This window comes from Argentina silus (genome assembly GCF_951799395.1).
Source record: "Argentina silus genome assembly, chromosome: 2".
Classification (NCBI taxonomy): domain Eukaryota; kingdom Metazoa; phylum Chordata; class Actinopteri; order Argentiniformes; family Argentinidae; genus Argentina; species Argentina silus.
The window spans coordinates 16,766,400-16,781,672 of NC_139656.1; the positions used below are offsets into that span (position 1 = coordinate 16,766,400).

General features: G+C 42.9%; 1 protein-coding gene across 1 annotated transcript; it reads right to left on the reverse strand.

Moving 5' to 3' along the window:
- Positions 1-1,420: 1,420 nt before the first annotated feature.
- On the reverse strand, positions 1,421-14,808 carry LOC310824821 (adhesion G-protein coupled receptor G5-like). The gene is made up of 14 exons (XM_083697271.1): positions 14,671-14,808; positions 7,949-8,038; positions 7,176-7,625; positions 7,017-7,065; positions 6,314-6,428; positions 5,940-6,068; positions 5,609-5,737; positions 5,292-5,334; positions 5,032-5,138; positions 4,615-4,730; positions 4,098-4,357; positions 3,896-3,995; positions 3,459-3,733; positions 1,421-2,869 (listed from the first exon to the last, which is right to left on the reverse strand). Exons 2-14 carry the CDS (start codon positions 8,013-8,015, stop codon positions 2,745-2,747), a joined length of 1,965 nt encoding a protein of 654 aa, XP_083553397.1. The 5' UTR covers positions 8,016-8,038; positions 14,671-14,808; the 3' UTR covers positions 1,421-2,744.
- Positions 14,809-15,273: the final 465 nt, after the last annotated feature.

A 15,273-nucleotide genomic window follows, 5' to 3' on the forward strand; every position in this document is an offset into this window, starting at 1 on the left:
GTGTGTGGCCCTGGAAGTCCTCCTTCATTTCCACCACAAAGCTCTGGGCACAGGGAAGCTCCACACTGCCCAGGACCTGGGACCTCATCACTGTCTGCTCTGTCTTACACACCAACATACATACAATTACAGCTTCTCAAGGCATTTTCAATACATTTCACAAGTCAAGTACGTTTTGGGCATGTGCTTTGCGTGTAATGCATGGATTTAATTGTCAACTATGATCACTATTGTTGTTGATATTGTTGTTGTTGTTGTTACTGTTATCTTACGTGATAGTGATATGAGTGATATGGAAAAAGAGAGAGTTACAATGAGAACTTATTTTCACACGACAGCCACATGCTTGTGTGCCTGTTTTGTGAACCAACCAACGCCCATTACTCTAACTGAGCTCAATTTCCTGTTTGTGTCTGACTCATATCTGATAACCTAATGCTTCATAATGTGTTTTCTGGAGGCCAGAAGGCCCGCACAGTGTGTGGTTCTGACCATTCACATCCACCCACAGCTGGTCCAGGAGCGGCTCCCAGTACACACAGAAGGAGCTAATTTATGTTAAGCGTGCAGGGTGCAATAAAAGACGGGTATTACCCACTTCCCGACGACATCTCTCAGTGTGGTTTATTGCCACAGAAACCTCTCTGGAAAGCAGGATAAAGATATCCAAGAGCAGAATTAATTTCTGAATCTCTCAGAAACGCACATCAGGTCACTTTTCAGACACACTTGAAAAGATGTATGCCATTATACGCTACAGTATGTGCATTTTGCAAAATACTTGTGAAAACCCTTGTGACTGCTGCCATGGTCATAGACATGTGGCAACAGACCACAGACGCGCCTCACACACTTTCATTCTCAATTATAACTGAACGGGAGAAGCAATTCAATTGGTCCTCAGTAACAGAAGCCAGCCGTTGAACCACATGTCTAGTGGGTTTGCGCAGCACGTTGATTAAGTGCCTGAAGGCATGTACCACAAAGCTCTGTCACCTGCAAATGTAACATACAAATACACTGAGCCTTTATCTGAGACAGATAACCCTCCTATTGGTGTATTGATATAAACATGTTAGTCAAACATTGATGCTTCACAACCTTCATGACATTTGCAGATACATGATTTGTGAAGCATTTATGTAATCCTTAAAAAGGGATTAGGAAGGCTTCATAAAATCTTGAAAGAGGTATTTTTCAATTAAAGTGACCGAATGCTTTAACACAGTGAGTGCACCAATGTCTACAACATAAGTAATAGCAGAGGCCAGTAATAGCAAAATCATCAAATCATCATGTACAGGCGTGATCACAAGTTCCCTTTGGGTTACTTCCCCATGCTCCTCCATGCTGGTCTTGTGTGGTTTCCAGTATGAAATATAAACATTTCGCAAACAATGTAAAGTTCGAGTAATTTTGTAATTCAGTATTTTTTATTAAAGCAATATATGTATACACACACTTAAAGGGGCAATTTAGAATTCAAACAACCTAGACAATTAACCTGTTTGTGTACAATTACATTTTTTACAAACAATGGAGTAAAACAATCTTATATTTTTGGTTCTGATGGGGTAAGTTGAACTAAGCTCATGAGGCATTTCTAAATTATATTCTTCAAGAATCAATGACTATGCAGTACATCACGACTATATACATTTAAAAGTCCAAAAATGGATGTACCAATCCCAGATTGTCCCTTTACACATTTAAAAGAGTTACAAAATATACACAGTAATGCCAATTATATAATCCATATATGTTTCTCTCTAAAGACTCTATATACAAGTGAACAAAAGAAAGTGCAAGTCACAGTAGCTACTATTACGCCCTGAAGGTAAAGTCAACCACCTATTCAATCATAAGATATGTCCATCATCTGAGACTAGACATTCTACAGAGCTACTCCACTGTGGAGTCATGCTAACATTAGCCGTGTTACGACTATTCATACCATGTGGAAAATAAATCGTTGTAATAGGGCTAGCTGGGCAGTAGAGCTCACTGAAAAAACAGTCATACCATGGTTTCAAAAACATTTAAAATGTTTGAAAACAAACAAAAAAATACATTTTTCATATAAAAGCTGTCATTCTCTTGAAAAAAAAAACACATTTGCCAATTTCTACCCTAGTGGTTCCACACAATGATGAATGGCTAAATGACAAAGCTAGGAAGCTAAAGTGCTACTTCAAAAGACTGACATGATTCCTACTACAAAATAATAAGCTTACACATTATAAAAACAAGCTTATCAAGGGTCTCAACACAGCTGAAGCTTTCATTTCAACAGTTTTTTTCTACAGTCACTCAGATATGGACATATGGATAGTGGCTTTTTCAGTGCAATATTCGGAATCCGATGTGATCCTTGCTAACAGATGACTAAAAACCAACAGATACAGTATAATGCATAATTACATGTTGTAAACATGTACAGTATGAGCCTCTGTAATGAGTCATTATCAATGTCATCTTGCTCTATGTGGCATGCTTATGAACTCACTCAAAACAGCATGTGGGCCTTTATTTGCATAGTCCCCTACAGATGGTCTTCAGATAAACATGATCAACTGCATCTCTGTTGACATGCAACAATTTGCTTGGGTTAGGGACTCCAAATAAGTATTACCTGATCTTTTTATACACGCCCCAGTGTTTTCCTGAGTGACAAAAGTATTGCATCTTTTTCTTCAGAGTACATTTCTCCTAAGGAGATAGAGTATGTACTTGTGTAACCTAGCTTAGGTCTTCTCCTGTTGCTGGAGCATGTGCTGCCTCGTAGATCCTGTGCTGCTCCCACCCAAACTGGAGGCTGACTGCTTCCGCATACGATAGAGAACGTAGAACCGGAGCATCAGGAAAAAACCTATGGGACAAACCACAGAATTAGAAAATGCTAAAGATGCTTCTGATGGCAATACAATTATGCATCTGAAACAATTTATAGAGCAATCTGATGTTTTCCAAGCTAATTGTATCATATATCAGGCATTCTCACAATACATTATACTGTAGCGACACAAACCATACACATTGGATGATAGGTGTGTGGTAAAAGCTATTTCCTCACCACCAATACACTGCAGATGTTTTGTGTTATAATCTTTCAAACAGAACTCCTAACCGGCTTCTAAAATAAGCGTGTTGTGCATATAAACGGAAACAGGTTGTGGGGAGGTTTTCTCCTGATATGCTGTTGAAACAGAATTGTTTTTACTGGGCCATTGTCTCAGAGCTACACAAAATGTTGGCACTGACAACCATGTCTGGTGGTTTGGCTGCTAGTGTTGTAGACATGTGACCTCCTCAACCCCTTGACCCCAACCGCTTGACTAGGTGGGCAGGGGTTGGGGGGGCAGGGACAGAGGCAGGGGGAGCAGCAGGGGCAGCGACAGGACAGGACAGGGACAGGAGCCAGGACAGGTACATTAACAGATACAGGGACAGATACCCACCTTGGAAGGAGTTAAGGATGCAGAAGAGAAAGAGGATGACTTCAGAGAGTGGTCCGAAGTCCAGGAAGCCCAGGCCCCAGGTGGTCCCAAACAGGCAGCTGAGGCCCCAGATACTGAGGAAGGCTACGCGGTTCCTCCTCCACTCGTCAAAGTTCTGGATCTTTCCCAGGACCAGGAAGAGCATGACCAGGCCAGAGAAGACCACTACAGCCGAGAAGGTCAGGTTGGTGAAGTAATGGGCCAGTAGAGCTTCGCCAGAGGACTTCATCCAGCACCTGGAAAAGCATGGTAACACCATGACAACACATCCATCACCATAGAGTAACTCATCATCCACTTCACCACAGTATAATGAGTCTTGTTTGGGTATCATACTACAATATGAACACTGACTACATCCTAAGCCTAAGATAACAGTAGATCTAAAAGGCACTTACATCAGGTAGGGGTTGTTGACATCATCACTGGGCACAACCTCCCTCACACCGTAGATGTTGCCAATGCCAAGAAGCACAAAGACAGGGACAGCTGGGACACCTGGGGGATGGATTAGAAGAAGGGGGATGACCTTAGTCAATGACAAAAAGGTACTGTTCAGTATTCATACATCTGAACACATTTTGTGTCCAATTCACTCACCAAAGCCAACCAAGTACCAGACATAAGGCTTGGGGGAGGGGCTGAACACCACGTAGACCAACCAGAAGGTGTGGAACACTTCAATAGCCATCCAGGAGAAGGAGCTGAGCAGGGCGTAGTGGAGAGCAGCTCCAATCAAGATGCAGGCCTCCCCCCCACACACATTGGCTAGAGTACCAGTCAGGAAGAAGAGGAGGTTGAGGAGGAATAACGCCATGGCCAAACCACGGTGGACTATGGTAGACTGATCTTTCACTCTCCTGATGGAGAGAGAGAGAGAGAGAGAGAGAGAGAGAGAGAGAGAGAGAGAGAGAGAGAGAGAGAGAGAGAGAGAGAGAGAGAGAGAGAGAGAGAGAGAGAGAGAGAGAGAGAGAGAGAGAGAGAGAGAGAGAGAGAGAGAGAGAGAGAGAGTCGTCGTCATCATCATCATCATCATCATGTGTTAAGGCTTGGTATGAGACATTATGCCTATGAGAATCAGCTACAGGGGGGGAAAGCATTGCAGTGGAATGAGTACCTCTGTTTGTTGAGGAAGAAAATTAAGACAACACAGCTCAACACAGATGTAGCACAGCCCAATGATGTAATGATGCTTAGAGCCAGCAGATGGTGGACTGGCCGCGGTTCCAATTGCTGAGGGAAAAGAGAAGAAACAAAGATCAAACCAGGATCTTGTTCAGCATGGCATAACATGACCAAATGGAAAACAAAAAATCGGTGTTCTATTTTGACAAATTCTGGTGGTACCTCCTCCATTTCAAAACATGTTCTCCTGATTTGTGCCTACTTTCCATGATTTTCCATATTATGCACTTATGGTAAAATACTACCTGATGACATGACCAAATCTCATTGACTTGTTCCAGTATGTCACATATGACTGTAAAACAAGTCCAATGCAGATGGGATGGAGGATAGAGGTTACACAGCTCACCACTAGAATGGCGAAGTACGTGAGATGGTTACAGTGGCACTCAGTCTCCTCCGCTCCCTTCTGTACAGTCACACACCCATCCTCCTTCCAACTGAGCTTTGTTGGATCTGCAAAGATAAGACCAGTAACACCAACAATATTTACAAGACATGGAAATCAAACATTGTGTAATCATAAAACATCCTCCGTCATGATGTATAAGAAGCTAGAAAACAAATAAGTTGTTATTGTGAGCAAATATAAACATTATTGGTGCAAACCTTTCTTTGTGTCCCATGAAACACATTTTCTTGAGTGATTTGCCTGAAAAATAAAAATAAGGAGGATAAGAGGGACATAACATTTGATTCACCACTAGATGGTGTCATCTTCATAAATGCTGCATGTTTCAATATTAAACTACTACCCATCTACACTTGCTACATGTGATTCATTCTGAGAGGATTCTGTTCAATTCAGAGAAGAACACACGCACGCACACACACGCACGCACACACGCACACACACACACACACACACACACACACACACACACACACACACACACACACACACACACACACACACACACACTTACAGGTATAACTGCATGGTGAAAACCAATTCTGATTGGCTCTGGAAGGTTGTTGATGACCTCATTCTCCACAGTGATTCCCACCACATCATCTAGAATCCAAATATCATTGTGGTCCGCCTTTGAATGTCCCTGGGAATAACCAATAAGAACCATATATTTACATACATCTTTAAGAGACCAGTCATAATTATCTAATTAGCATCACCCCTGCACCTCATACATACACATTCTCAACAAATCTAATTATGTCCACAATGGTTTGGTATTTTTAAGCTGGCTATGGTTACAGTATATGGTACTGTCTTTGTTAAATGAAAGTCAACCCTCTTACATTGAATAAGGTGCTGTTTTTGAAGTATGTACAGATGACTTTGGCCTTCTTCTTGCCTAGAGGCTTCAGGCAGGAAGGCAGGTGGATGTGGACTGATGGGATTGTCTCTGCGTCAAATCCTGGAGGTGCCTGAATAACACCAACACACCAGTTAGATCAACAGGAACTTCTCCAATAACACCCATTTAGTGTTACTGTGTTTGTGTGTGTGTGTGTTTGTGTGTGTGTGTGTGTGTGGTGTATGTGTGTGTGTGTGTGGTGTATGTGTGTGTGTGTGTGTGTGTGTGTGTGTGTGTGTGTGTGTGGTGTATGTGTGTGTGTGTGTGTGTGTGTGTGTGTGTGTGTGTGTGTGTGTGTGTGTGTGTGTGTCTTACAAGCAGGGTGACGTTGTGGCCCTGGAAGTCCTCCTTCATCTCCACCACAGAGCTCTGGGCACAGGGAAGCTCCACACTGCCCAGGACCTGGGACCTCATCACTGTCTCCTCTATCCTACACACATAAACACACACAAACACAGGCAGGCAGGCAGGCAGGCAGGCAGGCACGCACACACACACACGAATGCACACACACACACACACACACACACACACACACACACACACACACACACACACACACACACACACACACACACACACACACGATTACAGCACACTCCCTCTTATGGAGGCACTTTGAGTACATTTCAAGTATCTCATAGGCATGTGCTTCGAGAGCATGGGTTTAGTTTTCAACTATGATCACTATTGTTGTTGATGTTGTTGTTGTTATTACTGTTATCTTACGTGATAGTGATATGAGTGATATGGAAACTGAGAGAGTTACAATGAGAACTTATTTTCACACGACAGCCACATGCTTGTGTGCCTGTTTTGTGAACCAACCAACGCCCATTACTCTAACTGAGCTCATTTTCCTGTTTGTGTCTGACTCATATCTGATAACCTAATGCTGCATAATGTGTCTTCTGACCCTATTGTCTAGGCAACAATATCATATGATGTAGCATTGTAGTGCATTGGATGATAGACAAGGAGGCATACAAGTCCAAATATAGAGATAGAACTTGCTTACCTGTTGATTTGGTTGGACCCCTGACTTGCCTCATCACAGAACTCATTTTCTGCAAGACAAAGAATCACAAGACCTCAAGTGACTGAATACAACTTACTTGAATATTGAAGTCATGATCTCATAATCAGACAGCAGAACCCAGTGGTACGTTTTTCTTACTGCAGTTGATTTTAACGCCCTTAAAGTTGTAGGCTGTGCGTGTTTCAGAGCTCATGACATCATCTCGGACGGTTCCGTTGACAATCCCGTAGGTCCCCGTCACATGGTTGCGTCCCTGGGACAGGTCAGTGCAGCAGTACTCCTGGAGGCCAGAAGGCCCGCACAGTGTGTGGTTCTGACCATTCACCTCCACCCACAGCTGGTCCAGGAGCGGCTCCCAGTACACACAGAAGGAGCTCAGTCCCGCCCCAGTGATGGGGCCGGCTAGCGGGACGGCAGACGAGCCCTCACATTGGGCTGTAATGTCACCCCGGATGGACAGAGAGCTTTCATTGGCAGAGATGATGATGTTTTGGCAGCCTACTTTTAAATCATAATCCAGAGATAGGGTCACGTTGCCATGATGCCAGGTTCCGCACATCTTGAAGTAACTGTCGTTTTCACTTGATCCTGTTGGGATAATTGCAGAAAATGTGCTTCAAAACTACAGATTTAGAAGGTTTAAATAATGGATGTAAAAATGATGGTTACTGTATAGGTGATCCTATAGTGTGAAATTAAAACTGAGTGGAAATACATGAATACTTTAATCACAGAATCACATTTTGAGTATGTGCATTTGGACAAGTTCCATACATTGATGAACTTATTATCATTTCAAATAAGCGTGGAATTTTTTTGTCGCGTTTTATAATCTGCATCATCAATCACTTTAAATTCATTCAGAATTGTGCTTTACTTAATGAGCAATGCAAGCGAACATCCTCTCTTACCTGATACGAAGAGGGCAAGGAGAAACAGCATCCTCATGGTCCCTCTGAATCCCTGGTCATCCCCCATTGATGTGGTCTGACGTTCAACCCCTATAAAAACACCATAAAAAGCAGCACAATTGTACAAAAAACTCAGTTGAATCTATGTGATTTAGAAACCTCTCTGGAAAGCAGGTTGATGTCTTAGAGGAGAATGCGGTCACTCTCTCAGAAACACACATATCTGCAACATTACCTCACATTCTCTCCTTGATGCTTTCAACAAAGGTCTTATCTTCTCTAAACACACATCAGACACTTCTTAAACACAGCTCTTCTCTGTAGATACTCTTAGAATTCTAACCAAAATACATGCATCAAGGAAAACAAGATTGGTTCACTCCTAAAAATACACCAGTGTTCTCCTGTGGGCTTATCAATGGGAACACTCTTCCCTTCCTAACGGTCACACAAACACCATTCACTGTGTCTCTCTTCATTCACTCTTCAATGGCCTGTGTGTGCTGCAGTTTCAATGGTGTAGAATAGCTGATGAATGGAGATCCTACACAATTAGTTACTGTAGTCACTTTTCAGATATACACTAACTGCATTATAATTCCATTATACACTGTATATATACCATTATACGCTGTAATAATACATTTTGCAATCATTTTGCAAAATACTTTTGAAAAACCTCTGGGACTGCTGCCATGGTAACAGATGTGACAACAGGCCACAGACACACACACCTCACACACTCTTTCATCAACGGTAGCAGACAGGGCTTCCGAGGACTTGTATGTGTGTGTCATAAGATTTAACCACACTAGTAATATGCAGGCATATTAATACTTAATTGTACCTATGGAGGTTCTAACATTGATGCTACAACATTGTGCATTCCATTTTACATTACATTACATTTACATGTTACATTTATGGCATTTAGCAGACATCTTTATCCAAAGCGACTTACAACAAATACATTTGTTTAAGTAAGTGAATCATCAATCCATCAGTCATCATAAGATAAAGTAATCAATGCTCAGACCAGAGGCAGTCACAATGCTAGAAGAATGCTTTATTTTTTATTATTAACAGGAGAGAAACTTGTACAGGGGGGTAGAGGGGGTGAAGAGGTCATTAGGAGGGACCGTTAAAATGTAGCCTGAAGAGATGGGTCTATGGCGGAAGATTGGTAGTGACTCTGCAGTCATGACAGCAGTGGTAAGCTCATTCCACCAGCAGGGCGCCAGGACAGTGAAAAGCCGTGACCGAGTAGTGCGGCTGCTGTATCCACGTAGAGGTGGCGGTGCCAGGTGGCCAGCCGAGGTGGAAGAGCGGAGTGATCGGGAAGGGGCTTGGGGGCTGACCATTGCTTGCAAGTAGGGAGGGGCTGTTCCCTTTGCCGCCCAGTAGGCGAGCACCAGGGTCTTGAATCTGATGCGAGCTGCTACCCGGAGCCAGTGAAGGGTGCAGAGGAGGGGAGTGACATGGGAGAATTTGGGGACATTGAACACCAGACAAGCGGCAGCGTTCTGGATGAGCTGCAGAGGCCTGATGGTGGAGGCGGGGAGACCGGCCAAGAGTGCGTTGCAGTAGTCAAGGCGAGAGATCACAAGTGTTTGGACCAAAAGTTGTGCTGCTTCTCTGGTGAGGAATGGACGTATCCTTCTGATGTTGTAGAGGAAGAATCTACAGGAGCGTGCTGTCACTGTGATGTTCGCCACACAGGATAAGTGGTTGTCAAGGATCACCCCAAGATTCTTGGCTGTATGGGAGGAGGTCACAGTAGAGTTCTCTACTGTGACGGAGTCCACACCACTGCAAGAGTCATAGTACACACTTTGGTTTTGGTGGGTAAAATTGTAGGCCTCAAGTTGTCCTCAATAACAAAAGCCAGCCGTTGAACCACATGTCTAGTGGGTTTGCGCAGCACGTTGATTAAGTGCCTGAAGGCATCTGTCTCCTGCAAATGGAACATAAAAATACACTGAACCATCTGAGACTGATAACCCTCCTATTGGTGTATTGATATAAACGATAAAAATGAAAATGTTAGTCAAACATTGATGCTTCACAACCTTCATATACTATAGCATGACATTTGCTCATAAATTACATGTATATACACTCACTGGCCACTTTATTAGGTACACCTTGCTAGTACCGGATTGGACCCCCTTTTGCCTTCAGAACTGCCTTAATTCTTTGTGGCATAGATTCAACAAGGTGCTGGAAACATTGCTCAGAGATTTTGGTCCATATTGACATGATAGCATCACGCAGTTGCTGCAGATTTGTCGGCTACACATCAATGATGCAAATCTCCCGTTCCACCACATCCCAAAGGTGCTCTATTGGATTGAGATCTTGTGACTGGAGGCCATTGGAGTACAGTGAACTCATTGTCATGTTCAAGAAACCAGTTTGAGATGATTTGAGCTTTGTGACATGGCGTGTTATCCTGCTGGAAGTAGCCATCAGAAGATGGGTACACTGTGGTCATAAAGGGATGGACATGGTCAGCAACAATACTCAGGTAGGCTGTGGCATTTAAACAATGCTCAATTGGTACAAGGGGCCCAAAGTGTGCCAAGAAAATATCCCCCACACCATTACACCACCATCACCAGCCTAGACAGTTGATACAAGGCAGGATGGATCCATGCTTTCATGTTGTTCAAATTCTGACCCTACCATCTGAATGTCGCAGCAGAAATCGAGACTCATCAGACCAGGCAACGTTTTTCCAATCTTCTATTGTCCAATTTTGGTGAGCCTGTGCGAATTGTAACCTCAGTTTCCTGTTCTTAGCTGACAGGAGTGGCACCCGGTGTGGTATTCTGCTGCTGTAGCCCATCTGCTTCAAGGTTCGACGTGTTGTGCGTTCAGAGATGGTCTTCTGCATACCTTGGTTGTAACAGGGGTTATTTGAGTTACTGTTGCCTTTCTATCATCTCAAACCAATCTGGCCATTCTCCTCTGACCTCTGGCATCAACAAGGCATTTTCGCCCAGAGAATTGCCGCTCACTGGATATTTTCTCTTTTTCTGACCATTCTCTGTAAACCCTAGAGATTGATGGTTGTGCGTGAAAATCCCAGTAGATCAGCAGTTTCTGAACCAGCTAGACCAGCCCGTCTAGCACCAACAACCATGCCACGTTCAAAGTCACTTAAATCACCTTTCTTCCCCATTCTGATGCTCGGTTTGAACTTCAGCAGGTCGTCTTAACCATGTCTACATGCCTAAATGCATTGAGTTGTGGCAACAATATCAAAATTGGTGTCTTTTCATTAACGTGTAACCGCCCTGTGGTTTCAGGTGACGTAGAACTGCTCCATCCAACACACACACACACACACACACACACACACACACACACACACACACACACACACACACACACACACACACACACACACACACACACACACACACACACACACCCCATGTTGATAACTTGTGTACAGTTTATGAACTGCCATCAATTAACTAGCTTACCTTCTGTGTCAAGCTTTATGAAGATTGCATTTAAATCAGCCCTTTCTCTCTTCTGCTTTCCAACACACTATTTAGAATATGTTCAACTAATGTTACACACAATGGGGTCAAACACATGGCAACACCACTCCTCTACATTCACAAGAACTCTAGTCCCACCTCTTATCTTACCTCATCCCTCTCCAAACATAAAACCCTCACATCAAATATTCTGTGACTAATAAACTAGCCATAGCAGGATATTCTACTTCATCAGAAGCACTGTATCATGTTTTTCCAGGTAGGAGTTCCTAGGGCAACCAAGTCGTCTGTGTGGCACAAGGCTGTGCTTGCCGCCTAAGCTAGCCTTAGACATTAGCTTGTGGAGCTAACACAAGTCTTCAAGATTCTGGCAAGGTGACTCATCAGGAAGAGAAGGGTTCATCTAACAACCTCCAATGCACTTGTATGCCTCAAGTGGGATGAGGAGACCGCTAAGTCTTGGCAGCAGTACAGCAGTCTGTCTTTTACCACTAAGGCATGAGGGAACCTGCAGTAACATGACTGACTAAATGAGACACTGCTGAACATATCATTGCGCTGTACAAATAAAGTATTTGATCAACCTTGGTCCCAAGATCTCTATGTGCTTGCTTGTTATGTCATGAATAGATTGTATCTGATTGCTTGGCTTCTTATCTGTGACTTTGTCAGATACTGTACTTAAGTATCTCATTAAAAAAATTAACTCAAATAGACTGACATTGGTTTGTCTAAGTGTAACTAAAATACAGCCATGAAAGTACTGAACAAGGACAAAAGTTGATACTAAGTTATAATCAGCCTGGTCTTTCTGTAGACTACAGACATACTTTAAAAAAAGTACAGTCTGTCCCGTCATAATCAGACTTCCCACTATTAACAAGTGGACACAGTGAGTTCTTAGTTCTGTTGTGCTGGGCTGTGTTTGAGAAGGGCGAGCGCCAGTGGACCTCCACCCTCTCTCCACCCCCACCCCCTATCCATTGTCCGAGTGCAGAGGGCCTCAATGCAGTGAAAGAATGTCCCTTTTCACTTCTCAACCCTGTGTGTGTGTGTGTGTGTGTGTGTGTGTGTGTGTGTGTGTGTGTGTGTGTGTGTGTGTGATCCAACTTTGTTAAAAAGAAGGTAACTTATTCTTGACTGTTTGGTTCAACTCTTGAATTCTGAAGACTGCTGACACCTGCATTCAGACTGTTTAACATCACAAACACTCATGTTCAAAGCCAGTTTGCTTGCATCCTTCAGCTCATACACGGTGGGAACAATGAGTCATAGCTTCTAGCACATTGATACTGTATCCTACATGGTATACACACTACTTACAGTTACAGATGTTCACACCTCGCTCTACCCTGGCATTTTAACCTCAACTGAAAGTTCCCCTATTACATGAACTCTTGTTACCTTTATTTCCTTTCATCTGCAGAATTTTGATCTCAACATCACTAGACGAGTCCACGACTATGATTCATCTTGTTTGTCACTGCCTTGTCATTTAATCTTCATATCACCCTTGACTGGCAAGGCAGTCAAAGCAAAAGTGAGACAGACACGCTCACTTTTACTCTGTACCTCCCTTTTGTCTGAGGACGCGAAAGCCTCGCTAGGGCTGAAGAATGTGACCCTGCTATGTGACATCAGTGCTGGACAAAAAAGCTCTCTGTTTTGGGAGCCCTAAAGTGAGCTGAACTGACACAGTGTCTGAACAAAGTTCAAGGGTCGTGGGATGGTCTAGTGTCTGCTTCAGCCATGTGGGGAAGTTTTTCCCTCTCATTCAGCTGAGTTCAGCGCGTTACGAGAACAGGTGAGCCGGGTAGCTGTTTCACTTCAAAGATGAAAGGAAAGCTCCGGAAAAATGTTTAGCTTTCTCAGTTTCTAGTTGCATCTTATGGTAAACATATAGTTGTTTACAATGTGAAGGCAAGGCCCACACAAAGTATTCCAAGCCATTGCTCTTTAATCTGAAGGCTATATGAATGTAACTTTCCACTAAGGCATGGGTCTTGTGTATGGTATTTCTGTTACTTCTAGACAGTGAGAGTTGACTGTGCGTCTGGTTGATTTACTCCTAGCCTCAGAGTGAATATCTATGGCATTCCGCCTGCTCTCCAATTTCCTTACAGAGAAGATGAACAACCACCTCCAGCAATACACACACACACACACACACACACACACACACACACACACACACACACACACACACACACACACACACACACACACACACACACACACAAAAACCACTTGCACCTAAAAACTGAGAACTGAGCATAGTCCATCTCAACATCGCCTAGGGTGGGGTACATTGAGTACAAGCCAGTACCAGGAAATAAAATTTCACTGCACAAAAAGAGGGGCTTCACAGTCTACTTTGTTTATTGTTGTTAAGTTATACAAAACCAGCTATTTTGCCTGCAAATGTTGACTGCAACTCACTTACTCTGTTGGTTACTGTTATTGCTGTGCCTTAGTAAGTAATGTAATGTAATGTAACCTTTTTAAAATCTATGGTTGAGTATATCTTCTTGAGGGTATGAAACCACATCAAAACCATCAGTGAATTTCCTACCAGCAGGTGCAATACAATGTGCCTCATTCTTTGATTTTGTTTTGCAAAATAATGCATGATTCAAACATGATCTCAAAATTAGTAGTAATAACAGGACAATTACTCACGACAGATTACAGTAGAACATATATGCTACCATTTATAAGACACATATTTGCCACCACTTTATCACATGCACCAGTGATAATGTTATCTAACCAGACAAGGCTACTGGTTTCAACAACCTGACAATGGGAAGATGAATGACGCACTCATTATTCGTTGTGGGAGGCAAAAAGGCCTCCCCATACTGACACCTGCCATTTTATAATTCTGAATTATTATTACACCAAGGAGCGGTTTCACAGACAAGGCTTAAGCCTAGTCCTAGACTAAAAAGCATCCTCAGTAGCAATTTGCCATTGAAAGTGTGAATTAGTCTATGACTAGGCCCCAAATGTTCTTGTGGTTGCAATAGGTACGGTTAAACATGTTTAAGCATTGTGTCACTGATCACTTTATTAACACTGGCTATATTATATCCTAAATGATTATATTGAAATTATGAAGGCATCAATCTGATGTAAGACAACTACTGTAACTCATGATTACGATATATTGTAATTGTTCTATTTTCTGTAGCTAGTTAAGACGTTTACCTTTACAGTCGGAACCCGTCCTTTTCCGTGGTGGTAATTATTCTGCGTCCTTGAATAAATGTCTAGAACTGCTGGTAAAAGAATTATGCTCCCCCACGTCGACTAGACTCGGGACTGACCAGAGAGTGTAAGAGGAATGTCTACGCGTGATTTCAGTCAACCACACGCACACTAAACTCAGCCAATTGTGACTGGATGTTTAGCAACAGATCTTGCAGACTCAAGAGTTTCGAAATGTACATATTCAAAACACTTCAAACAGCAAAATTCCCTGAAATGGCACCCGTGTTACACGCAGTACAGTCCCATAAAAAAAAAACGTCCAGGGCTGTGTTGGCGCTGACTAACAGAAAGCTTTCCTTGGGGAATAGCTGTCAGCGCGGACAAGGTGTGAGCGCTAGACAGCCTGCGGGTGTGAAGCAAGAGGAGGGGCGACCGTGGTGAGAGCTTTGTCTCTGTACAAGTAGGATAAAATGTATTCACTATCCAGGGTATCCAATAGTGTGTTCTTTATTCTCACTTTCTATTCTTGTGAAAGTGCAATCTGCATAAGGCATATCGTTGCATTGTATACTTGTAAGCTCCAACTCCAAAAGTAGAGTT

Coding starts and splice junctions, on each gene's coding strand:
- LOC310824821 (XM_083697271.1), bottom strand. CDS start 8,015: ATGGGGGATGACCAGGGATTCAGAGGGACCATGAGGATGCTGTTTCTC. Junction 6,069..6,313: donor GCCACAACGTCACCCTGCTT/GTAAGACACACA, acceptor GGTGTTATTCAG/GCACCTCCAGGATTTGACGC. Junction 2,870..3,458: donor CATCCTTAACTCCTTCCAAG/GTGGGTATCTGT, acceptor TTTGTCCCATAG/GTTTTTTCCTGATGCTCCGG.